Source organism: Mauremys reevesii, linkage group 1 (assembly GCF_016161935.1).
Source record: "Mauremys reevesii isolate NIE-2019 linkage group 1, ASM1616193v1, whole genome shotgun sequence".
NCBI lineage: Eukaryota > Metazoa > Chordata > Testudines > Geoemydidae > Mauremys > Mauremys reevesii.
In genome coordinates this window covers 296,902,493-296,927,278 of record NC_052623.1, presented here as the reverse complement: position 1 = coordinate 296,927,278, position 24,786 = coordinate 296,902,493, and the positions used below count along the sequence as shown (strand labels likewise).

Here is a 24,786-nt window from a genome sequence, read left to right as displayed (position 1 = left end):
GATGGTGGACCTGTCCTAAGATGCAAGTATACTGGAAGCTTAACTGCTTCACAAAATAGCTTTAATAATATAAGGATGAAATTACCATTAGGCCTGCAGTCTCATACAGTACCTCAGAGCATGCTTTTAGGGGTATATTCATAGACCAATAAAAAATCCCTGGTATCTTAATGCTATAATAAAAGTGGCAGCTTATGTGTTCTTAGAGTGCAGGATGAAAACACCATAAACTGTGAGAATGTAGTGTAGCTGGAGTGGTTTATGAGTGCCAGCAGATATTTGAACCTTGCAAATGATTTCAGCTTGGTACTATATTCCCACCAGGGCTTGCTAACACACATTCTACAGTTCTCTGGTAATGGCCCTCCAAATACAATACTTTCCTGTCTGATGCTATACATTCCCCTCTATATCAACAAAAAGCAACCCCATTTTTCAAAATTGTGTTGAAATATAATCTTAACCCTGGCTGCAACGGAAGTTGTGTTTGGAAAATAAGATGTTGGGAAGAAAGGTGGATGGGGTCATCAATTACAGATTTGAATGTACACGACTCAGAAAGGATGGGCCTGATCCTGCTTCCAAAGAAAATTCCCAGACATTTCAATGGCATCAGGAGTGGGTCTTAAGGCAATTCAGACCTAGCATTGAAATTCAGTCCAGATTCTCTGTTCTTCCCAAGCTCTGCTTGGCATGGGCAGGGAGGGCAGGGTTAGTAGTAAAGGAAGATTTGAGCCACCTTTGTACTTCCCCACTTCTGGGCTCAGCCCCCAGTATAAGTTGGAGTAGCCTTACTTTATGCTTGGCTGGCTACGGCCAGAATGGGCTGTTATGACAGCCGAGAATAGCCAGAACACAGCAATGCCCCTGCTCCCCACCCATGAAGCCTACACTGGGGGTGGCAGAGCGCTATCACTCCACCTTTGTGCCACAGGCAGATTCCCTTTTTAGGAGGGAATTCCTCAATAGGCAGATCAATGAGTTTTATAACCCCATAGTGCCACAGGAGAGGATGAAATGGTGTCTAATGTAACACACAATCAGGCTCTGTACCTCTCCCTGCAGTACTGGGACATTGGTGAAGAATTCTATAATGGCATTTTTTTATGTACCATCTAATCAGCAATAACCATATACAAGAGGCTGACTTTCCTGATGGACTTTCCTGATTCTAGCTTCTCTTGGTTTTGTGGTTTTAAGATAGAATTTTAGCTGTATTTTATTATTTAATCATTTGTGATTTAGACTAATAGTGGCCAAGCATTTGACGAGACTGTGTACCAGTTTACCAGATTAAGACTTTAACTGTAACAGCCAGTGGTCAATTTGCCCAACTTCCCAGGCAGCCAGCTAACTTTCTCCTCTTCTTCTGCAGCCAGTGGCCTTCTTGCCCCACTTCCCTTCCAGTCAGTGACCTTTGCCCTTATTTCCCTTAATAATTAATCTGGGGCCACCCCGTGTGCTGAGCCCTTGTGCACCAATAGCGTCTGCCTCCCATTCAGCTGTCTGCATTCTCATCTGAAGTGGAGCTTGTGCACTGAAAGTCCCAAAGCGGCAAGATCATCTGAGACCAGGATCTTCATATATCTGTTTTAAAAACAAATGCTTCAGTGCTATTTTTCCTAAATCCCTTGCAAATAATTTACTGCTTATGACCACACTATAATGCACTAGTGTACATGGGATGGCGGGAACATTACTCTTTCATTAAGGCAACGGACTGTGTAGGAACAGGAGACAGGGTTAAGAAAACTCGGATTAGTTTTTCCTTCTAATCTCAGTATTGTATCTGTCTCTTCCAGCCGGGGTCTAGTATACTTTACTACGATGGGTGTTGAACTTGTCTGTGACCCTCGTCACTGGGTTATGCTGTCCCCCCACGCTCTCTTGTGTGCTGTTCAAAAGCCTCAGCTTGGCTCTTTTATTGACTACCTTTATGCTTCACATTTCCTTCCATATATGTGTGCCTATGCTTGTGGAGGTTGTTGTTGAGTGTTGCCACTTACAGTGTCATTTGTAACTGTTTCATCTTCCTTCTCCCTCTCTATAGGCCAAATCCACAGAGATGCTCTCAGCTGCAGTTAATGTAAATTACAGGTGCTCAGCACCTCTCAAGAATTGTCTCTCTACCTGTCATTCCTAAAGTACCATCACCATAGCCTAGCATGCAGCCATCAAGTACACAATTAAGACATGCAAAATATCATCCACAAAGATAACATTCTCTGCTCTCCATGATCTCACCATCATTTTTCTAAGGGGAATGTTCTTTCTTGTTTCTTTTCCTGGAAAAAAAGCTGTCAGCCATTCGTTAATCATCATTGCAGTAAGGCATATGTAGAGGTGTTTGGTGCTGTGTTCTGTGACAGGCTTGTCCCGATCTCCAGTTTCACTGAAGACACCATTAGCCACAGTGTGCCCATTGAGCTCAGCTGTCAAGCTGGGTTGCACAGAATCTTTGAGATATCTAGGCCCCAGCCCATTGAAATATTTGAAGATTAGCGCTAAAATCTTGAAATGGATGTAGAATTGCATAGGGAGCCAGATGGGAGGATCAAGCACCAATGTGATGTGCTCTTGTTGGTCGGACTTATCTAAATGGCTGTTCACTGCATGAGGAACCAGCTAACTTTTCTATGTAGCCTTCATAGTAGTTCAATGCTGAACAAATTGTAGTAGGCAAGCCTTAAAGTGGCACTGGTATTGATCACCTGATAGGAAAGAGTGCAGGCTCCTAGCTTGCTGAAACTGGAAAAAGCCATATTTCTGCTATTTGGATGTTTTGGAGATCCAGTGAGCCGAGAAGGAGCACAAGGCTGTACCTCATCATGGCAATCAGGGCAGACATCTTCCATAAAGGTAAGACCAGAGCTTCTGCTAGTTCTTTGTTTTCCTCATATCAACCTAATTTCTTTATCTGGATTGAATTTAAACTAGCTACTTTTTCACCTCAATATTTATCTTGCTCACACTTCCCTCTCTCCATATATAGTAATCCTGCATTTCTCATGACCATTCCTTGAACTGCTGTGCTATCAGTGTGTTTTATGAGAAATGATAATGTTCCCATGGTGACTGTCATCTTGGGTGCTGCTGATGTGCAGTTTCATTGCTCGTATACATTTTTCCACTTTTTGGCACAATCGGAGTCCTAAATGGTAGTTAGACACCAGCATTTATACAACTTCATTTAGTTTTTTAAAAAATGTAACTGCCATAGAAACAGGACTCTGTTTCAGTTTATTTTTCCTCCAGACCCTTCTCCTTTGTCCTTCTAGTTTTGCTTCAGTGTTTTCTGAGGTCTCATAGTTAAGGCTAAGATTTTGTCATGATTTTTAGTAAAAGTCACGAACAGGTCTTGGGCAATAAACCAAAATCCACGAAAGCTGTGACCTGTCTGTGACTTTTGCTGCTGCAGCTCCATGGTTTCCCCCACCACAGTGGTGGTGGGGAGCTGTGGGGGTCCCTGTCTGCCTGCAGCAGCTGGAAGCTGCAGGGGAGCCCCCCTCCACCCATAGTGCCTGGGAGCTGCAGGGTGACCAAAGAGAAAACAGGACACCCCAGCTGCTTGCCCCAGGCATCCAGCCCTCTCCCCCCCCACACACACACTTGGGGCTGTTGCACATCTCTGGAAATGTGACGAGGGCCCCCTCAGAAGTCTATCACCTGTCACTGGAACTTTGCAGGAGGCCTGCTGTCGCTGCTGTCACCTGTCGCTGGAACCCTGCCAGGGCTCCACTGGCTATCAGCTCCAGAGTCTCTGCAGCCCCTTAGTCAGAGTCAACGTAGCCTTAATCATAGTTGGTACCACCCTCATCCCAACATTGTTTCAGCTCTTCCCAACCCCATCCACTTCTATTCCCCATCTCTGTCCTCTCCCCATTGGTGGCCTGGCCACCTTGAGCTCTCCAGGTTTGAGCCCGGATGATGGGTTCTGCTCATCATCCAAATACAGGTGATTGAGAATGTTTTTTTTTTGGAGGGGAGGGAGGGGGAATAGTTTGTAGCTGTCACCCTTTGTGAGTGTCATGGAATCGACTGCCCTCAGCCAGGCAAGTGGAGAAAGGGGGAAGGAAATTATTTCTTTGGAATGGGGACCCCCTTCCTCCACTTGCCAGACAGAGAAGAGGAAGGGAGGGAGCCAGACCTTTCCTTTCTTGCCCCAGGCAGGAAGTCTCTTTCTGGCATTGGGGAAAGAGTTGCTAATTTTTGCATGGCGAGCTGCGGCCAACAGCCACGGGCTTGCAGCTCATGTCAGGAGAGCTCTGCCTCCCCCGGGGAGCACTGCACAGACCAGGAGGCAGGAGATGGTCACCGCGGCCGCCCAGCCCAGGCCCTCGGGGAGTAAGGGAAGGAGCGGAGGGAGGGATGGGGGCGGGGAGTGGTTCCCCTTTGGGGTTGCTGGGAATTTCGGGGCGTGCCCGTGCGGCTCTTAGCTTCTGAAAGTGAAAGTGGCGGCGTTTGGGGCCAGGCGAGCGCAGGGGGTTGGAGGGCGGGGAGGGACGCGGCTGGGGGCGGAGATTGCCCAGCCGGAGCTGTTTGTTCCTATTGCTCTGGGTGTGCGGGGGGAGGAGGGTCCTGGCCGGCCGCCTTCCCCTGCTCTCGCCGTGCTCTATGTGAGGGGCTCGGGGAGCTGATGTGCCTGGGCAGGGGCCGGGGCGGCGGCGGCGCCGCTGCTGGCGGAGGAGGCGGCTAGCGGGGCTGCGGTCTGTCCGGCGGGCCCGGGGCCGGGGGGATGCAGCGGAGCGTGGCCTGGGGGGGGAGCTGATCGGAGAGGGAAGGCAGCCGCCGCCGCCGCCCGGAGAGGCCGAGGACTCAGGCGGAGCAGCCGAGACATGCCTTTCCCGCTGCCTGCTCTCCAGCGGCCATGTTAGCCAGGAAAGCCTCGGCGAGCGCGGCCGCGGGAGCTGCCTGCCCGGCGGGTAAGGGGAAGGCCGGGCGCGGAGCCCGGGAGCAGCCCGCCCCGCCAGCCGGGACACGCGGCCTCTGCTCGGCAGCCGGGGAAAGGGCTCAGCCCGCTGCCCTGCCGGCCGCAGAAGAAGGATTTGCCCTGGGCCGGGGCACGGGGGAAGCCGGCGCTGGGCAGTGTTGCCGCTTCGCCCAGAGCCTGCCGCTCCCCCCCGGAGGGGCGCGGATCCCGATCCCGCCTCGCCGCCCTCCTCCTTCCCCCGCAGGCTCGGGATCCCCGGGGCTGGAAGAGCGGAAGCGGCGGAAATCGGATTGGCCGCGTGGGGGGTTTCTCGGCCAGACGGCGCGGGCGGCGCCCATCCAGGCTGCGCTGCCCCTTGGCATGTGCCCGGCGGCGGGGTCCATCGCGGCCGCAGGGCTGCGCTTGGCTGACAAGCTCCGCGCACACGCGGGGCCCGATCCCGGTCCTTCCTGCTCCCCCCGCTGTGCCACGTTTGCGGGCCGCTTCCCAGGGCTTTCTGCGTCTGCAAACCAGAGTCTGGTGGCGGCAGGAGGCTTCCCCTCCTTCCCCAGCCCCCGTGCTGTCCGCCAGGTCCGCCCCACCGGGCTCCTCTCCTCGCTCACCCTCTGCTCTCCCTTCCTCCGCAGGCAGGGGAGGGGAGAGTGGCCGCCAGCTGCAGCCTTCCCCGGGCATCGGAGTCGGGGGATCCCGGACGGGAGCTGGGACCGGCCCGGCATCACCGATCGCCTTGCCGCCGCTTAGGTCCAGCAACACCGCCCACACGGTGAGAGCCGGGAGTGGTGGGGGCAGGGGGCAAAGGCCTGGCTTGATCTATTAGCAGCGACCCTGTGCGGGCCACAGGACCCTCCCCATCCTCCCCGTGATGCCTGGGGCTCTGCAGCGCCAGAGCATGTTCATTCTCAAAATGCAATAACCTCCCACCAGCCGCCTCCCCCTTCGTATTAATAGAAATAAATGTGCTAGGTGCAGTCAGGCTGCCAGCCAGCCCGTCTGCCAGAGAGCCGGGAATGAGGCTAGAAAGGACAGAAGCCGGTAGGATCCCTATTAATTATCCTGCCTGTCTCATCATGTCTCATTATTCCTATTACCAACCTGGTTTCAACAGGTATTCTAATAGGGCTGAGGGGACTTTTTTTAGTCACTTGAAGTTTGCATGGTTGGGATAGAATCCCTGGCCTCCCTGAGTCCTGTGTGAAGGGGTAAGGCTGAGGGAGGTGAGGAGGAGGAGGGTTTGCCAGGTTGTTATCTGTAAAATGAATAATGCATAAACACTGCTCATTTCATTTTAAAGGGTCTGGTTATATGTTGCATGACTGGTTTTGAAGCTGGCACCTTGCATGGATTTGCATGGAAGGCCTGTGCTGGTACATGTGTTCCCATGAAATGACATTGTTTTGAAAATGAGGTTAGTCACTGTCATTAGAGGACGGCCTTTACTACGTGGGAAATGAAAGCTGCTCTTTCCTCATTTGTCTGATTAGCTCAGGCTGATAGCTCTTTCCCAGGGTAACAATTATTACTGTATTCAGGAGCAGTAAGTGGATGAAAGACTGACACTGCTGCTACAGCACAGTGTACCTAAAGAAGCATGTGCTGCTTGACCTGAAGGAGATTTTTATTTTTCAGGTCTGTGATATCTCACATTATCTTCCAGTCCTAGCTAATCCCGTTGGAATGGAAATTCACAAGTGTAGCACTATTTATGGATGCAAGAGGGCATATCTCTTCTTAATGTGTGACTGAGTGGATAGGCAGGTCTATATGGTTATATATTTGCACTAAATATCTCATTTTTTTATTGCATAGATTTAAATGGGTGAAAAATATATTATTTAAAAGGCATTGCTAGAATATTTTTCTTTGAGCTAATTGTTACATTATTGGATGCTCACATGCTATCTTGGTAAACATATGGCAGAGCTTTAAACTGTAATGTGATTATGGGCTGATGGAAGGTGAAACTGCATTTGGATATTACTGTTACACTGACTTTCTATTCTTTTGTGTTAAAAGCATCGGCCATTTACAATAAGAATAGTCTTTTAATGAAATAATACATTTAGGGTGCACTGGAAAAGAGTGTGATCATCTACAAATTGTGTCTGCATACACAAAATCAATATTACTATATATATAAAATACAGTATGTGTCCACAAATACAAATGCCAAATTTTGTTCTGAGTTACACATAAGTGAATGAGTTGAAGTGCTGATTGAGTTAAAAAGAATTAAAGGCAGGTTTTAAAATTTCCTTTCAAGAACAGAACATAAGACATAGTAACAAAAAACTTAAGCAATGATTGTGCAGACTCACGAGTCCATTCTTGTGGAGCTCCCTGGACTTAATTGGGGCTCTGCATGGGCATATAGTGATCCACTTGCATAGTTCTACTTACAGAGTTGGGACATAGTCTTGACAGTACAGACCCCCAATCTGGTGCTGGTGGTGGAGGCATTGTTTTTTTTTAATGCACACGGATTGCCAAGCACTGGGATTGTTAGCTTTTGGGTCCTTATAACTTATGATTGTTAGAATCTGTGCTTTTGGGATATATGTTCTACCACACACAACATATTTAGCCTTGAATACTGTTTTAGAAATATTGCAGGCTGTCTCTCTGAATTTTGTAGGTTGTTATTTTGTGGTTGGTTGGTAGAAGATGCTAACATAACTTTTTATAGCAAGAATCAGATGTGACATTAGAATAGCGGATTGTAACTTTAAAACCCATTTAGATATGTTTGTTAAATGATCAATCTAGGAACTGTAGTCCCAGTGACCTCAGTTAACACTGACTAAAATCCCTTTAATTTTATGTCCCACTGCTTCCTCAAATTCGTCATGTCTAAAATGGAACTTCTCATCTTTCTATCTGAACTGTTCTCCCTCCCTCTATCCGTTTACTTAAATGGCCCCCATCACCACAGTGTCTGAGTGCCTCCCAAGTAACTAAAAATAAAAATAACAATCTCTCCCTTTTGCCTTCCCAGACTGTAGGAGAAATAGCTTGGCTAGTTTACTGGGTTTGAGTGTGTTGTATATATGAAGAATTTATCGAGGGAAGAAATGAGTTTTGCATTTAATTCTGAAACTGAAGAGATCCATTGTCATTCTTACCTCTTACAGGAGTGAGTTAAGTAGTCGAGGTCCAACAACTGTCAAAATTCTGTCTCCCACCTTGTTGGTCAACAGTTTAATTGTTGCTGTAGTATAGCTTCATGGCGGATCATGGTCAGAGAGGTAGAGGTGTGAAGATGAGGACAGAGGTTGTGTAATCATGGCAATTTGTGTTGCTAACCAGACAGGCTGCTGTGTATGCACCCAGTAGAGGTTTTTTTTTAAAAAAAAGTGTGTGGCTTCCTTCTAATTCTTTCCTTCTCCCTTTCCATTGATACTGCCACTGTCTTTCTGGTCAGTAAGGCTCAAAAAAATGGGAGAACCTCTGATTCTTCTTTGTCCTTCTCTTCTCCAAAATCTGCCCTTTCCTCTCTATTCCTTCCTTTCAAAATCCTTCCTTTCTTGCCTAAACTACTGTAACTTTTTCTCTTCAGTCTCTCATCTCTCCACTGTTGTATCCAATCAACATGCTGCAGCAAAGATAATCTTCCTTACCTGATGCCCTCATCATGTAAATCCCCACCCCTCTGTGAGTCTGCTGGAATTATTATTATTAATATAGAATACTGCCACAATGCCAGTTTCACCATAAATTCCTTTATTAAATCTAATGGCTGAATAGTAGTTCTACAGTTGCTCTAAACATGTCTAAAAAGCCTAAATTAAATGCAGTTTAATACATCCATACAATAACAAGCATTTATAATCATTTGATCATAATACTCACAAAAGGGCTAACCTTAGGGGTGCTTGGACCCATGCTGATCAGCTCCAACTTGATCAGGCTGCTATTACGAACCCTTAAAGAGTTCACCCTTTTATACCCTTTATCATTGTTTCTCACTTAGCTAAAAACCAGGTTTTGGCTAGTTTGGAGTTATTGCTGGTTCAACACACACAATCCTTCTGTATTATTTACTGTGCGTCATAGAAGGAAGAAAAGGCCCCAATTATCTTATCAGTTACCTTTCAGGTCCAGTTTTTCCAATTAGGCCATATTCTTTCAAGGTCTTCCTATTACTGCCAACAGACTGAACCTTACATGACCTTATATATTCATTTCAAATCAGCTCAACCCTTTGTGTCCTACAGGGTCCATCTACCAGCTTATCTCTGCCCTCTGCTCCCATCTACATCTGTGCTTTTATTACCTGTTGCACCCACTCTTGTACACTCCACTCTGCCAGCTTCTCTAGTATTACTGCAATTCTTCGTCTCCTTCTCCCAGTACCTAGGACTGGATTGACCTTCCTTCTACAATGCATCAAGCAACTTTGTTCTCCTTCTTCATGACTCTCCTCAAATTTCCCTCTTTCTAGTTAGCTTTCCATTACTGACCATCTTCCATCTGCGCCCTATTCTTTTGCCTCAACTCATAATCCTAACATTTAACTTAAATCGCAGTATAACAGAGGTTCCCAAACTGTGATTGGTCACATGCTGCTAATTGTCCTTGCTAAATCTCATCAAGACAGCTGAAAATACATTACTTTCCCCACTGTTACTGTTCCATATAATCAGGTACTCTCATTGCCACAATTGCTCATGTTTGAGTGGAAACGTCTATACAATCATGAATGAGAGGAGAAACATTCGTAAGACAGTCTCTTTATTAAGAGGTGGTCCATGCTATGAAAATTGCTTGTGCTTTAAATATCTAATACTGAGTGCAAGCTCTTCAGGGCAGACACTTTGTCTTAGATCTGTAAAACACATGATAATAATCAAAATCATTTCAATAATGCTGCTAAGTTGGTGTAACATTGGCTAATAAAGAGATATTTTTAGAAGTTATGAAGCACAGAAGCACTTTAATCCATCTATCAAAAAAAAAAAGGCATTCATACAGATGCATACTTGTGTGGCAAGCAGCTAAATGAGCAATGGAGTGTGCTACACCTGATACCCATATGTCTCTGGTGTGTTATGAGCAACAAGGCTGAAAGCCAAGTACCTTGACCTAGCGTAGAGAGAAGAGTATGTTGTGTAACAGTCTTTCTAGAAAGAATTTTATTGCTTTTACAAAATGTTTTCCCCCCACCTATTTTAGTAACATCAGATTGACAAGTCTTGGTTCTGCTTGATATCTCTACAATCAGAGCCTTTGTCAGCCCATCATGTTGCTTGTTTAATATGATTCACTTTATCATTTTGGGGTTCTGATGACAACATAAACTATTGTTTGGGCTTTGGTGGAATTAATTGTAAATAATTGTAGCACAACTCTTTCCGTTGCATGGTTTTATAGGGTACAGTGCCTGAGACCAAGTGAGATTAAAAGATGAAAAATAATTCCCTCAGTGTTGACTACACAGAGCGCCACATTGCTACTAGGAAATGCAATTAGCAAGTGAAAATGCCAGGAAGATTTATGGACTACTATGGATAAGGCTTATACTTGATCCTACAGTGATGGGCAGAATAGAAAATCCTAAAATAGATTTATGTTTTGCTTGGGTATCATCCATACATGTACAACTGATTGCTAATCAGTCCCATTTGGTTTTAAACACTGGACACAATTTATACTATTAAAGTATTTACAACTAGTATAGTTGTGGTAGAACAGATTGTGGTAGAACAGTTTCCCTTGAAACCTCTTGTCCAAACCTCTTGTCCTCACACATTGATACATTTCTGAAACATATATTTATTTTGGGCTGAATTTTTCCGTGATGGGTCTCTATTTGAAGGGGATATGTGGATGTTTTGTACCTCATCCTACCCATTTCCACAACATGAACAAACAAAGGTTTGCAGCAGCCAATTTAGCATTATGAAATGGTAAAGAGAGAAAACATTTTTACTTCTATTTTTTTTTCTTTTGTAATTTATATTCCCAAATAACTCAAGCAGAGGAATTTTTCAACTTCAGACATTATACGTAGATAAGTTTTTAGTGAACACTATGTGCCTTGATAAGTGTGAGAAGAAATGACCTATACAGAAAGTTCTGACTTTGAAAATGTGGGTAGGAAAACATCGTATTAGGCTGTATATGCTGCACAGGTATATGCAGATGTATAGCTTTGTAGTTGTTTGGTTACAGGAATTTACAAACTCAACTGCAGAAGCAAGAGTTTATAAACCTCTCAGGCTTACACTGTCAGATGAAACGATTGTGAGTGCAACAAGCAGTTCACTGCTGGACTACGAAGCGTATAGCCCCTTATAGCTCCACAGGCCCATTAAGTTGGGTTCATGGAACTTACAAGCTTCCCCAGTGAAGCTTGTAGGTTCTACAAGTCTGAGCTTGAAAAAAATATCCAGCGCTACTATCCAGAGGATTATACCTGCTAGGCCAGGGGTCGGCAACCTTTCAAAGAAGAAGAGCCATTTTTTTGTTTTTGTCTTTGACCAAAATATTTTGAGAGCCGCATCACATGCAAAGCTACTTGTAGAGTTAGAATTTATCAGCTAATAATAATTAAACATACTAAAGCTATTACTAGTCACCAATACTTCTAATGTGACTTCTGCTGTTGGACATCTTTAGAGAGTTGCTCAATGTTCGGTGAATATGCCGTGATTTTCATTTTCAAGCAGGACTCAAGACTAACATCTTGCAGTTGGCTCCTCAGTTTGTTTTTGAGGAAATTCATGTTGGAAAACACTTGTTCACAGAAGTACGTTGAACTGAAGATTGAGAGAAGCCCAAATGGGTACTTCTTCAGCTGACTGTATGTATCCAGTAGACAATTCCAAACGTTGAATATAATCTGTCTTGCCATTTAAGGTCGTCCATTTCAGAGCACTTGTGTTGTAGCCCCAGGATGGATTTCTGCCTTTCCAGATTTTCAAGTTCAGGGACAAGATCTTTCAATTTTGAATTCCATAAATCCTTGTTTTGCAAGTCCGCTAATTCAAGTTCAAATTGCGCTCAATCAATTCCTGCAAATGCTGAAAAATTCAATGCAGAAGTGTCAGCTTCAAGCGGTTTCAACAGAAATGACAAAGTGGCCTTTTCCCTTCTGAACTTGTGAAATTGGTCAGCAAATGCAGCCTGCATTTTGATGACTGTTTCTGCAAGGAACCTAATGTCAATGTCACAGTCGTTTGTTTGTATTACTTCAGAGTTAGGAAATGCACTAACATGCCCATCTCAATGTCCCTTACAAACTAAGACAGTTTTTGTGCAAATGGAAGAACTTCTTCCAAAACCGAATTTGCAGTATTTCCTTTTCCCTGTACCTTCCGATTCAACACGTTTGAATGAGAAGTTAAATCCACCATGAAACTGAATTTTTGCAGCCAGTGAGGATCCGTTAGCGCTGCATCTTTAAGGCCCTTTTCTCGGAGGAACACCCTAATTTCCTCAAGATATGACGCAAACCTCATCAAGACTGCACCTCTGGAAAGCCATCTTATCTTGTTATACATGAGAAGATCAAAATATTGGCTGTTAACTTCTTGAAGAAGCTTGCAAAACTGCTGATGATTGAGAGCACTTGCCATTATTTTGTTAACAATCTGCATGACCATTCCCATTACTTTTGAGATTTCCTCTGGAAAGGTTTGTGCACACAGCGCCTCCTGGTGGATTATGCAGTGAAATGAAATTACATTGTGCTCTGTACTTTTCTTAAGTAAAAAAACAAAATCTTTGTGTGCCCCCTTCATGCTCGGTGCTCCATCTGTAGCAATAGCAGTTATTCTGTTGATGTCAATATCTTTTTGTTTCAGACATTCAGTGACAGCAGATGCAATATCTTCACCCTGAATTTGTCCTTTGAGTGGCAATGACACGATCAACTCTTCTTGAGGACCTTTATCATTAACAGATCTGCCGAGTAAGGCAACCTGAGTGATGTCATTCACATTGCATGTCTCATCGCAGGCAATAGAAAAACCTGGTGCTAATCTAATGTCACTAACCTACTGGCTGATTATGTCTATGGCCATCTTAATAGTTCTGTCCTTTACAGTCTTCGCAGATAATTGCATTTCTCTAATTTTCTTAAATATGTCATCTTTGTTTCTAAAATCGCCAAAGAGGTGCTTAGATGTTTTAATGAAATGTTCTTTTACATATTCTCCATCTATGAATGGTTTCCCTCATTTTACAATTTCTTGAGCTGCCATGAAATTAGCAGTAGTGGTTCCACTTGGAGCCTTCATCCATTTAACAAACATCTTGTTTTGCTCTGCTTTGTGTCGGAGCTCCTCTACTGCTTTTTTCCTCGCATCACCAGCTGGATAAGTTTCAGCAAATGTCCAATGTTTCTTTTTAAAATGTCTTTGAGGGTTTTATTTATTATTGTTGGATAGTTTTTTGTTGAAAATGGGACACAACGGGAGTTGAGCTGAACTTGCTATAAAATTGTAAGATTCAATCATTTTGAAATTCTCAAGAAGCGGCTGGGTGAAACTGAATGACTGGTCAGCAGCAGCAGAAGTACTATCTAGAATCCAGTGAGAAGCAGTAAAAAAAACTTAGCAGTCTTGTTAGTTTCATTCATCTGCTTAGAAAACCTATGTGCAGCAGGAGAAACACTGAAACTGTCTAAAGGCTCAGGAAGGCAGAACTATATTGTTTAAGATTTGGAAAGCTTATCTGAAAGCTTCATTAGGAAACAATTCCTACTCACTACTGGTGGTGAGTGGATAAATGGATTTGTTTTTTAACTCCTGGTACAAGACAAATAACTACATTTCAAGAATGTTACATCCTATAGTGAAACCTACAGTACTTCTAAACTGCGTAAGCCAAATAGTCCTTAAAACCAGGAGAGTCAACTTAAAAAACTAAAGTGAATTCAAGGTTTAGATTGTGGCATTGAGCACTTAAAGAAATTCTGAGAGAGATGTTTTCTTCCTCAACACCATCTCAGGTCTCATTGCTTATAAGTAGTATTTTCTACTCCTGTCTTAAGTATGTTCTAGTTTTGTTGTTAATGTGTATCATAAAATGTTGTTGAATTAATGTTGCAGAAGAAATCTTTACTTCTCCGATTTCTTGGCTTTAGTGTTTTCAACCTGAACTTTGCACTAATGCCACATTTTTATGTGATTCTTATTTACACAGTCTTTTAATTCTACGTATACTGAACCCTTCCCCGCAGCCCTCTCCCAAACCCAAGAAACCCTCTAAGTAATTTGGTGCTTGGGAAATATGCCTTCCTGATAGCTCTGTGGACAGAAGTCCTCTCTTTACCCACCAGAGGAGCAACATTCCAGACCCTGCCCACCAATATTCTTCAAACTTGACCTGGAGGAATTGTCCGGAGGGGTCACAGGGCTGTTAAGTCTTCTTGGTGGTTTAATTAATGGTGTTTCTGAGAATTTAAGCAAGGGAGGCAGTTAGTTCAATATTCTGTATCTCTCCACTATGCTTGAATGATACAAGTTTCTTTGCTCTGAATGCTAGTGTGTTGTAAAACTTCATTTAAGATCAGTCAGATTTGATGGCCCAGGCCCAAATAGCTTTGCAAATAAACATATGCAGTGAAGTTACAATCTTGAAATAAAATAGACCTGTTATTAGATCTGAGTCACAATGTATGTAGAAAAATAATAAACTCAGCAGAAAGAATCCCCAGGAACTCTAGAGGCTTTCCATATTATGAAAACTTAAGATTTGCAAACTGAAAGAATATAATCAAAACATAAAACTTGCATCCAGGTTGTCTGCTCTTTGGGAAATGAATGATTTTACAAAGAAATGTCTGTCATATTAGAGTAAAACCCTTAATAAAATAATGTAATATGCTAACGGTGCACTACATGGGGGATTTTCTCCTGGGGAAGCCCTTTCCTCTGCAGTTAAAACATTGCCTGAAATCAGAGTGTACTCTAGTCATTTCTGAATTTCACTTTAACATTAGAGCACTTTTGGTTAGTGATTTGGCATAAATTTTGAGGCCAATAAGTCAGGTGGTGAGATGGCAGGAGAATTCTTCACACATTTGTGTAAGACCAAGCTGAAAGAATGACGAGTTATTTCTATTACAGTAAAATTTAGAGGCCTCAACCAAGAGTGGTGTTGCATTTTGTCCATTGGTGCACCATACAAACAGGTGGTAAGAGACAGTCATGCTCTAAGTAGCTTACACTCTAAATAGACAAGCAGTCAAAGGGTGGAAGAAAGGAAGTATTTCCTTCCTATTTTACTGATACGGAATTGAGGCGTCAAATGATTAAAGGAAATCTGTGGTAGAGCTGGGAGATCTCCAAAGTCCCAGTCCAGTGCGTTAACTGCAAAACCATCTTTCCTCTCTGTTCTGCCTTTTAGTGTCTGTTACTGGTAAAAACTGAAAGTTTGTTATTGACAAGATTTTATCAAGACATTCACCCAGTAATCTTTGTCCAGTACGTTAATGGAAAACTAACCAAAGACAATGCCTTTATTTTGTTTATGTCCCACGTGAGTAATAGCACAGTGGTAGTCTGGCATTATGGTTTGACTATTTTTGAAATGAATCAATGAGTGTCATTCACAGCCCATGTCTTGATATTGGAGTTGTGAAATTGACTTCAAAGATTGATGTGGTTGTGTTGATGATTTAGAACCTGTATTTGTAAATGAATCTTAAAACACTCAGGGTTGCATAGCATTAGCTTCACTATTTTATCCTTTCACGTTTTTCCAATAAATTAATGTAGAAAAATCAGACCCCACATTGTAATAACTGATATATCCAAGGTCATTACAAGCAGGAATGAAGAAGATGCATTTCAGTTCTTAAGGCCTCTTTGTCAGAAGTACTGAGCGTCCACAACTTCACTTGAAGTCATTGGGAATTGTGGGCTCTGAGACCACATAAAAATCAGGTCCTTAGAACCAAGCTCTTCCACAAGTAACTCCATTGACTACATTTTTGTTACTGTAATTTGAATTAATTAGTTACATTAAAACTTAGTTTTGTTACCCTTTTACTCTAACTCAAATTTATTCTTCCACTGACTTCAGTTGAGTTACTCTAAGGATGAATTTGAGTTGTAAAGTTACAGAAAGTTATTTTTTATTTTAATCATTTTACTTTACAGCTTGAAATTAATGTATTTACAGATTGTTTAAGGCCCTTTTTACGAGAGAGAATATCCTCCACATAGAGCAAATGAGAAATTACAAAGATATCAGTGTTAGGAACAAGGGTTTGCTTATATATTTCTTGTTTCTCATTACGAATATCTGTTATGCAAATAGTTGCTTTTCACAACTCTGATCACATATTTTATTGTTTGAAAATGCTTGAGATTCATGCTTAGTCCATCATACAAACTATAAAAAAACCCAAAACGTAATTTCTAAAACCAGTCCTAATTTTTTTAATCACAGAGGGTGGAAAATAGATTTTGATTGTACGCTCTTTGAGGCATGGATTTTTTTTTTATGATTTAGTGTTTGTACAGTGTTCGGCACTCAATCCTGATCAGTGCTATAGTAATACAAATACAGTACTCAGTTCGGCAAAGTGCTTAAGCATGTGCTTTAAGTCCTGTTGATGTAAGTGCATTGCTGAATTGTGGCTATAGACTCTGTAAATGTTAAACTCAGTCTCTTGCACTTTCATAACGTCCAGATTTTTTTTCTTTTGAAATGTCAAAACTCATTCCCTTCAGTTTAAAATTCTATGTGACAGCTTTTGTCCCGCACCAAATTTTGGAAGGAGTTAAAATCCTGATTTTTAACAATTTGTAGAGGTGAGAGAACTAAAGGTGCCTTATCAATAGAAGTTCCTGCAGATGATGGGAATCTTTAGCACAACTGAAACTGCTACTTTGTATTCTCTAGAGTCAAGTTTAATTTCCCTCCAGCATATTTTTTGATATTATTGAGCTGTTGCCTTACAGATTCTCTGGAAAAATTATTAGCCCATGATAGTGCCTTGTTGCAAACCTCTTATTTAAATGGTCATGACAGTGAGGAAAGTTTAGAACAGGAGTCGGCAACCTTTCAGAAGCGGTGGGCCAAGTCTTCATTTATTCACTCTAATTTAAGGTTTCACGTGCCAGTAATACATTTTAATGTTTTTAGAAGGTCTCTTTCTATTAGTCCATAATATATAACTAAACTATTGTTGTATGTAACGTAAATAAGGTTTTTAAAATGTTTAAGAAGCTTCATTTAAAATTAAAATGCAGGACCCGGGCAGTGTGACTGCCACTGAAAATCAGCTCACGTGCTGCCTTTGGCACGTGTGCCATTGGTTGTCTACCCTGGTCTAGAAGATTCTAAGAGATTCTAAGATCTTTAAAATGGGACCAGTAATGAAAGATATCATGGGATATTGGTCATATGTTTAATCTAGCTGTAAGCAGCTTTAGAAAAATGGTTAATTGAAGTAAGTTGGGCCTGGTGGGGGATAGAAGAAGGAATTTTGAAACATTAAAAAAAGTGTAGAACTGAATGTTCTAATTGGAAAAATATTGTTTTGAATTTTAGGTTGGAGGCAATAAGCACACAATGAATGAGCCCCTGCACGTTGGTAGCCACGGACAGATTCAGGTTCAACAGCTGTTTGAAGATAATAGCAACAAGAGGACAGTTCTAACAACACAACCAAATGGGCTTGCAGCAGTAAGCAAATCTGGATTGTCAGTGGTGCCGGACAGACAGATAGACAGTGCTCATAGACGACAGGGGAGCTCCAGTTCTTTAAAATCAACAGATGGAACAGGGAAGGTGAAAGCCTCCTTTATGACACCAGAGCAAGCAATGAAGCAATACATGCAAAAACTAACAACCTTTGAGCATCATGAAATTTTCAATTACCCTGAAATATACTTTTTGGGTCCAAATGCAAAGAAGCGGCCAGGTGTGATTGGAGGTCCAAACAATTCCGGTTATGATGATGACCAGGGGTCTTACGTGCAAGTACCCCATGATCATATTGCATACAGGTATGAAGTCCTGAAAGTAATAGGGAAAGGAAGTTTTGGGCAAGTTGTGAAGGCTTATGATCACAAGACCCATCAACATGTGGCGTTAAAAATGGTGAGAAATGAAAAACGTTTCCACCGCCAAGCTGCAGAAGAAATTAGAATTCTGGAGCACCTAAGGAAGCAGGATAAGGATAACAACATGAATGTTATTCACATGCTGGAAAACTTTACATTCCGCAGCCATATCTGCATGACATTTGAGTTGCTGAGCATGAACCTTTACGAGCTAATAAAGAAAAACAAATTTCAGGGCTTCAGCCTGCCATTAGTCCGTAAGTTTGCCCACTCTATTTTACAGTGCTTAGATGCTTTGCACAAAAATAGAATCATTCACTGTGACCTTAAACCAGAGAACATTCTGTTGAAGCAACAGGGTAGAAGTGGTATTAAAGTTATTGATTTTGGCTCTAGTTGTTATGAGCATCAACGTGTCTATACTTACATTCAGTCACGTTTCTACCGTGCTCCGGAAGTGATCCTGGGTGCTCGTTATGGGATGCCTATCGATATGTGGAGCTTGGGCTGCATTCTAGCAGAGCTTTTAACAGGTTACCCGCTCTTACCTGGAGAAGATGAAGGGGACCAACTGGCTTGTATGATAGAGCTACTGGGCATGCCCTCCCAAAAACTACTGGATTCATCCAAACGAGCCAAAAATTTTGTGAGCTCTAAAGGTTATCCCCGTTATTGTACCATTACCACGTTGTCTGATGGTTCTATAATACTCAATGGTGGCCGCTCCCGAAGGGGAAAATTGCGTGGCCCACCGGAGAGCCGAGAGTGGGGGAACGCATTAAAGGGATGTGATGATCCCCTCTTCCTTGACTTCTTAAAACAGTGTTTAGAATGGGATCCTGCTATACGCATGACACCCAGCCAGGCTTTACGGCATCCCTGGCTTAGGAGACGTTTGCCAAAGCCTCCAACTGGAGAGAAGATATCGGCAAAACGAATAACAGAAAGCACTGGTGCTATAACGTCAATTTCCAAGTTACCTCCAACATCAAGCTCGGCTTCAAAACTTAGGACTAATTTGGCACAGATGACAGATGCCAATGGGAATATTCAGCAGAGAACAGTGTTGCCAAAACTCGTTAGCTGAGTTTGAATAACCCAATGCTGGTCATACGAGAAACTCTACACTGCTGAGCCTTATTCGTAAGAAGAAGTAGCTCAGATTTTTATTTGCTCAATAACTTTATTCATTTGTATCTTTTCAGCACTCATTTTAAATGTAAGAAATGTTGATTTTGTTTTTATAAAAATATGGGGACAATGCTTTAAGTTTTTATACTTATTTTTAAAAGTGTTTGTTTTCTAAAGTACAATTAGCCTTACTGTAATTAGTATGGTACAGTAATAAACACCAGTGGCAGGCCACTGGTTACAACACAACTGTCATGCATTACAACTTAGTGTCAAAGGTGTTAACCATTTTTTTCCACATGGTCCATATTAGTTTTCCCTAGGGCAGAGGTGAAAGTGGGCCGCTATGGGCTGGTCCGGTGTACTGGTACAAAGTGGCCACCGGTACCGACCCGTACACAGCTGACATTAAAGCGCTTTAATGTCACTGCCCATTTTGCCCCCCCCCCTTAGGGCTGCCAATGCGGGAGCAAAAGGGGCAGCTGCCTCAGGGCCTGGTGATTTAAAAGGGCCAGGGGCTCCTGGCTTCCGTTACTGCAGCAGCAGCTGGAGCTCAAGGGCCCTTTAAATTGCCACTGGAACCCCAAGTGGTGCAGCCCAGGCAGTGTGGAAGGGCTGGCTGCAGGAGGCTGACCCCCCCCCCCCCCGAACCCCTCCCCTTCCGGGGGCCCAGACCCAGGTCCCTGTACCAGTAAATCTTTTATCTTACTTTCACCCCTGCCCTTGTGTTAGATTTGCAATACTCTTCCTTCTCTGAATTCATTTACAGATATAGGTCCTGATCCTACAAACACTTACAAAGTGCTTAATTTGATGCTGGTGGGTCTAGTCACATGAGTACAGTCAAGCACCTGTGGAAGTGTTTGCAGAATTGGGGCCACAGCATGTTTTCATTTTCCATATAGTAGCTTGGAAAAAATGATATTTTGTAACAATGATATAGCTGCATCCTATAGGTTTTTTAAAAGAAAAAACAACATTAATTATTATAACAAATGTTCAAATGTAAGCCAAAAAAAGAAAAAAAAAACAACCCTGTGTCCAGCACTACAATTACCCTATTGGCATTCATACTGTGTATAAAAGAGAGAGATGAGCAGACAATGGGAGAATAAATGAAGGTGGATATTTGTGTGTTCCTCTAAAACTTAACATGACAGATGAGCTACTTTCTATAGATGAAGTTACATAAAGCAAAATGTTTTGCACATAATTTGAGGTGTACAACCTATATTCATGTTTGGTTTCCTTTTTTTCTCCTGTTTTCTTCTCTCGCTGCTTAAGTGCAGCTAGGCCTCCCCACGTCACACATTCAGAGCTGTTTGCTCCGTCATTTTCATACTGTATCTTCCAGACTGTTAATGCAACACAAATTTCACAGATTTTTTTTTCTAGATAATCTGTTTGATGGATTATGAATTCTTTGGTGTATTTTAACTTCAGAGCAAATCAGTGTACAATGGTAAATGTTTTGCTCCTTTGAGATAACTATTCATTTTTAGAAAACAAGACACCAGACAAGAAAACCACTAACCTGAAGATTGTTAATTCTGAGCATCTGCAAGTGTTAATTGTTTCCTTGGTGGAATGATTGGAAGACATAAACTTAATCAGTGAAATAAACTGATGCACTACATCTCTAAGGGAAAAAACATTAAGGAAATGATAAGTGGTTTGAATTAATCTTTAGCATGGTAGCTGAAGAGAACTTTGAAGGAACGGTAGAGATTTAAGTAGATTTATGTTTGTGTGGGTTTTTTTTTTTAAAACTGCACTCAGAGAAGGAAGATGGTCTTTTTCAATGAGTGATCGCTAGACTTAGGATGAGAATGGTCACATATGTAATATGTTTTCGCTAGTAATAGTCTGTAAAATCAGTATTATGTAACAAGCAATGACCGTGATCTACCTTGGATGTATAAAGTACATGAAAAGGAAATTTTGAAGAAAGTGGAACATAATTTAGCAGGATTTGCAGATGTCAGAACGAGAAGTTTGGGTGGGTTGCATAAAACTTCAATAACTTTATTATAAACAATGTTTATATGCACCGATTGCATTAAATTACTTGTAAAAGTTATTAAAAATACTTAAAGCATGGTCCCCAGAGAGGCCAAGAAAGTTTCCGGTTAAGTTTTAATTCATATTCATTCAGATTTTTCATTTAAAAAGAAAGCAACATAAGTTTTATTTAACTTAAGATTCTGGGGGCGGGGTATGGAAAAGAAATTACACTATTCTCAGGAAACATATAATACAACTATTTGCCAAAAAGTCAGTATACAAAGAAATCCTGAAAATTAATTTCTGATAAAGGATGGTGTTTATTGATGATTGATAACTTTAAACATTCGATCACTGATAAACTAACTTTTCTTACTATATTTTTAAAATTATAGTTTCCTGCCTCTAGTCAAATTTAAAATTATTTAGAAAATGTTAAATGTAAACAATTTTATACAATATGTGGAAGTGCAATATGTAAACATGTATGGAATCATATTCAAAAATGAAATATAATACAAATAGGTAACAGTGGCTTCTGGAATCTAAATATCTGGTGATTGATAATTGGTAATTTCTAGGTCTGGAAAAACATTTATTTACATGTAAAATAAACCAGTTAAGCTCCTACCCCCCAGCTATTTAGGAAATCAGCAAGGGATAAAACAGGAATTCCATTATGTTAGAAAAAATGATTTCCCCCAATATATTTGTTAAATTAAACATTGGAACCTGTACTTGCCCTTAATGTAAATTTAAGGTGAAAATATACATAATGTTCATGGGTCATTAGTAGACTAAAACCACTACATTTTATTTTTCATGTAACTGGTTTTTTAAATGCCAATAATGCATTTGTGATTGACTTTATTCATAAATGCTACCGGAAACTTTTAAGCCAAAATATAGTGTGCAGAGCTATTTTTAACCCAAATACAGTAAACTTCCTCTACATTTAAAAGAGCAGCTATATTATGGATTTTAGTGATATAGCTCTTGTTATTGTAGTTTATTTATAAATGTAAAAAGGAGGTGGGGGGGGGGAACTGATATTGCCTCTTGCTTTGATGTGATTTAATGATAAGGGCTCTGATAATTAGGCTGATAGAAGTGGCTTGGAAACAGTGCTTAGTCTCACATGTTACCATTGTCTTGAGATGTCTGAGCTATTTTCAGATTTAGTAATAGCACAGTGTTGTCTTGTCTTTGGTTGCAGTCTCTTTTGGCTCAGTTTCATGCACCACTGGAGTGTTCATTACCACTTAAGTGTTTTGGAACAACAGAGTGATGCAAGATGTGTAGAATAACAACACAGGATAAATTGTGCTCTTGGTGTTAACAATGTGCCTTTTGTTATAAATGCCATGTTGTAGGGCAGCCATCTTGGCCTCTTTAACCCTTTGAGTACTTGAGAATAAGGATGAAATCTATTTTTAAATGCTCTATCTATCTTAAAACATCCTGTTCGTTTTCAAGGCCTTAATAGAAAACATAAGGCAATCACACTATGTTGGATAAAACATTCTGTTATTGTAGTAACTTCTGTGTTGCTTAAAAGGGGTTAAAGATGGCACTTCATGGTTAGTTGTATCTTAGCATCAGACTGATTTTTTTAAATATGTTTTTGTTATGGTAACACTAGCAGACATCAACTGTATTTGTAAAAATTTACCTCAAACTGTTTAATTTTATAGTGTGATTTAATCCCAGGGCATTTGGTATGAACCAAAGTGCATTCCTTTTATATGTGCCTGGCTCTAATAAAGATGGCCAGGGATTTTTACAATTTGGGTGCAAGGCACTTAAGCCACTTTTAACTTGGTGGGTGGTTTGGAGCCATAAAGGACTCCATAAGAATGTTAAAACACTTTAGACATAAGTAGCATTGGGCTATATTTGAATCTTTAGGAATGTGTGTGCATTATTTGATACTCTCCATTTTTGTAACACTTTTTTTTTCCCCATCAAGAATATTTCTGGCAAGTAGGAGACTTTTTTTTTTTTTAATTCTTGCTGTCAGTAAAGATTTTAATATTGCCCAACTGGATGCTGCGGTAGCATTTAAATAAAAAAAAAAAAGCATTTGTGAATTATTGTTTGTAGGGGCTTGTACATCTCTGCTACAAATTGTAATTACTCGGCTCAACTGCTACAATTACGTCTAAGCAGTAGCTTGGGTTTGTATTGAGCAACGACTTAGACACGTGACTGTAATATGCTGCAACTGTGTGTACTGAAAACGTGAAAAATGATTGAATGTGGACTGTGTATATATGTTTGTATAATTTTCTGTGAGATGCTGCTGTCGCCACTTAACATTAAATATGTTGTAGTGGATTTTAATCCTAGTGGCCAGTTTTATGATACTGTATGTATTGTACAGCTGATGACAGGAGTAAGACTGTTTTAGTGCATATTTGTTACAGTTTATTGTTGTGGCCAGAGATCATTTCAGAATAAAACTTTATGTCCTACCTTTTCTTTTTCTACTGCAGTTTGCGTTTTGTCTGACCGTGAAGAGCCCTTGGAATGCTGGCATTTCCTAGACAAATAAAGGCCTCTTCCTGTGTCCGTTGAAGTCAATGGCAAAGTGCCCTTTGTCTTCAGCAGTGCAGTATGAGGCCTAAGGCCAAGATCCTCAAAGGTATTTAGGTGCCTAACTCTCATTGATTGAGTTAGGCACCTTAATACCTTTGAGGATCTGGGCCTAAATGTTTAGTGGGACCGATATACAGTATCTACACATTAATGGAGCCTGATTTTTGTTGATTTTTTCACAGCCCTTAAATATTGTTCAAAGGCAGCTTTTGGCTTCAAATTTCTAATGTTCATCTCGGGAGCTGGAGTGTAATTCTTAAAATGATTTTTAAAGTCAAGTTGTTGCCATGCTCCAAAGAAAATATGCTTTGATGAAAGTTTTGCCTGTATAAAGACGGCAGGACTTGGTCTTGAGTTGCTTTTAAACACTATTTTAAATTATTTTAATGTCTTCTGTGATTGTCATAAATCTTTTATGAAAACAAATCTGTTTTTTCTTTTTTTCAAAACTTCCAGTAAAAAATAAACGTCAGACTCAGTTATGGGATTGGTCAACATGACAACAAACAGATATTGGAGACTCTGCATGAGTGTATTTGTGAGACTTTGCAGAGAGACCGATGTATTCCTCAGTGCTAAATGTGTGTTTTGGGCCAAATTCTGTTCTTAGTTAAATTGGTGTGAATCCAGAATAACTTTATTCTTCAATACCAGATTATATGGGTCCCTAGTTACAGTTAATGGGCCAAATTCTCTTCTCAGTTACACCTGTGTATATCCAGGGCAACTTCATTGAAGAAAGACACTGGTATAACTGAGAATAAACTGACATTGAGGGCCTGTGGAATTGGATGGCACTTTTAGTACCCTTTTCTCACTGTGGCTGGGGAATTTCTGCAACATATTAAAGTAATTTCTGCAATAGGACAATGACTGCATAGAAATCTAAATACCAATTAAATTAAGTGTATATTCCCAAATTCACATAACCAATTCCAATACAATTTTATACTATAAGAGTAAAAATTAATTTTTGTAACCAACACGTAGAAGTTCACCATTTGGTCCATCTCCATGCTCTTTTGGGGTCAGGACAGATGCTGTATTTCATTTTAAAGGATTCCCTTTTCCTCCTAAATGTGTTGCCTTTCCTTTGTTCTTCCT

At 41.2% G+C, this 24,786-nt stretch overlaps 1 protein-coding gene across 6 annotated transcripts; it reads left to right on the top strand.

Annotated features, from left to right (window-relative positions):
- Positions 1–4,233: 4,233 nt before the first annotated feature.
- On the top strand, positions 4,234–23,553 carry DYRK2 (dual specificity tyrosine phosphorylation regulated kinase 2). 6 transcript variants are annotated; one of them, XM_039519736.1, is made up of 4 exons: positions 4,571–4,616; positions 5,557–5,693; positions 12,733–12,839; positions 17,435–23,553. In XM_039519736.1, exon 4 carries the CDS (start codon positions 17,456–17,458, stop codon positions 19,034–19,036), a length of 1,581 nt encoding a protein of 526 aa, XP_039375670.1. In that variant the 5' UTR covers positions 4,571–4,616; positions 5,557–5,693; positions 12,733–12,839; positions 17,435–17,455; the 3' UTR covers positions 19,037–23,553. The 6 variants fall into 6 exon arrangements, with proteins under 6 accessions (XP_039375668.1, XP_039375670.1, XP_039375669.1 ...); XM_039519734.1 differs by lacking the exons at positions 4,571–4,616; positions 12,733–12,839 and adding an exon at positions 4,234–4,344; XM_039519735.1 differs by lacking the exon at positions 12,733–12,839 and having other exon boundaries at positions 4,577–4,616.
- Positions 23,554–24,786: the final 1,233 nt, after the last annotated feature.

Bases quoted from the DNA above. Each gene is read 5' to 3' on its own strand.
- DYRK2 (XM_039519733.1), top strand. From the start codon at position 4,868: ATGTTAGCCAGGAAAGCCTCGGCGAGCGCGGCCGCGGGAGCTGCCTGC. The intron at 4,923-5,556 runs GTAAGGGGAAGG...CTTCCTCCGCAG, and splicing joins GGGAGCTGCCTGCCCGGCGG to GCAGGGGAGGGGAGAGTGGC. The intron at 5,694-17,434 runs GTGAGAGCCGGG...TTTGAATTTTAG, and splicing joins CCAGCAACACCGCCCACACG to GTTGGAGGCAATAAGCACAC.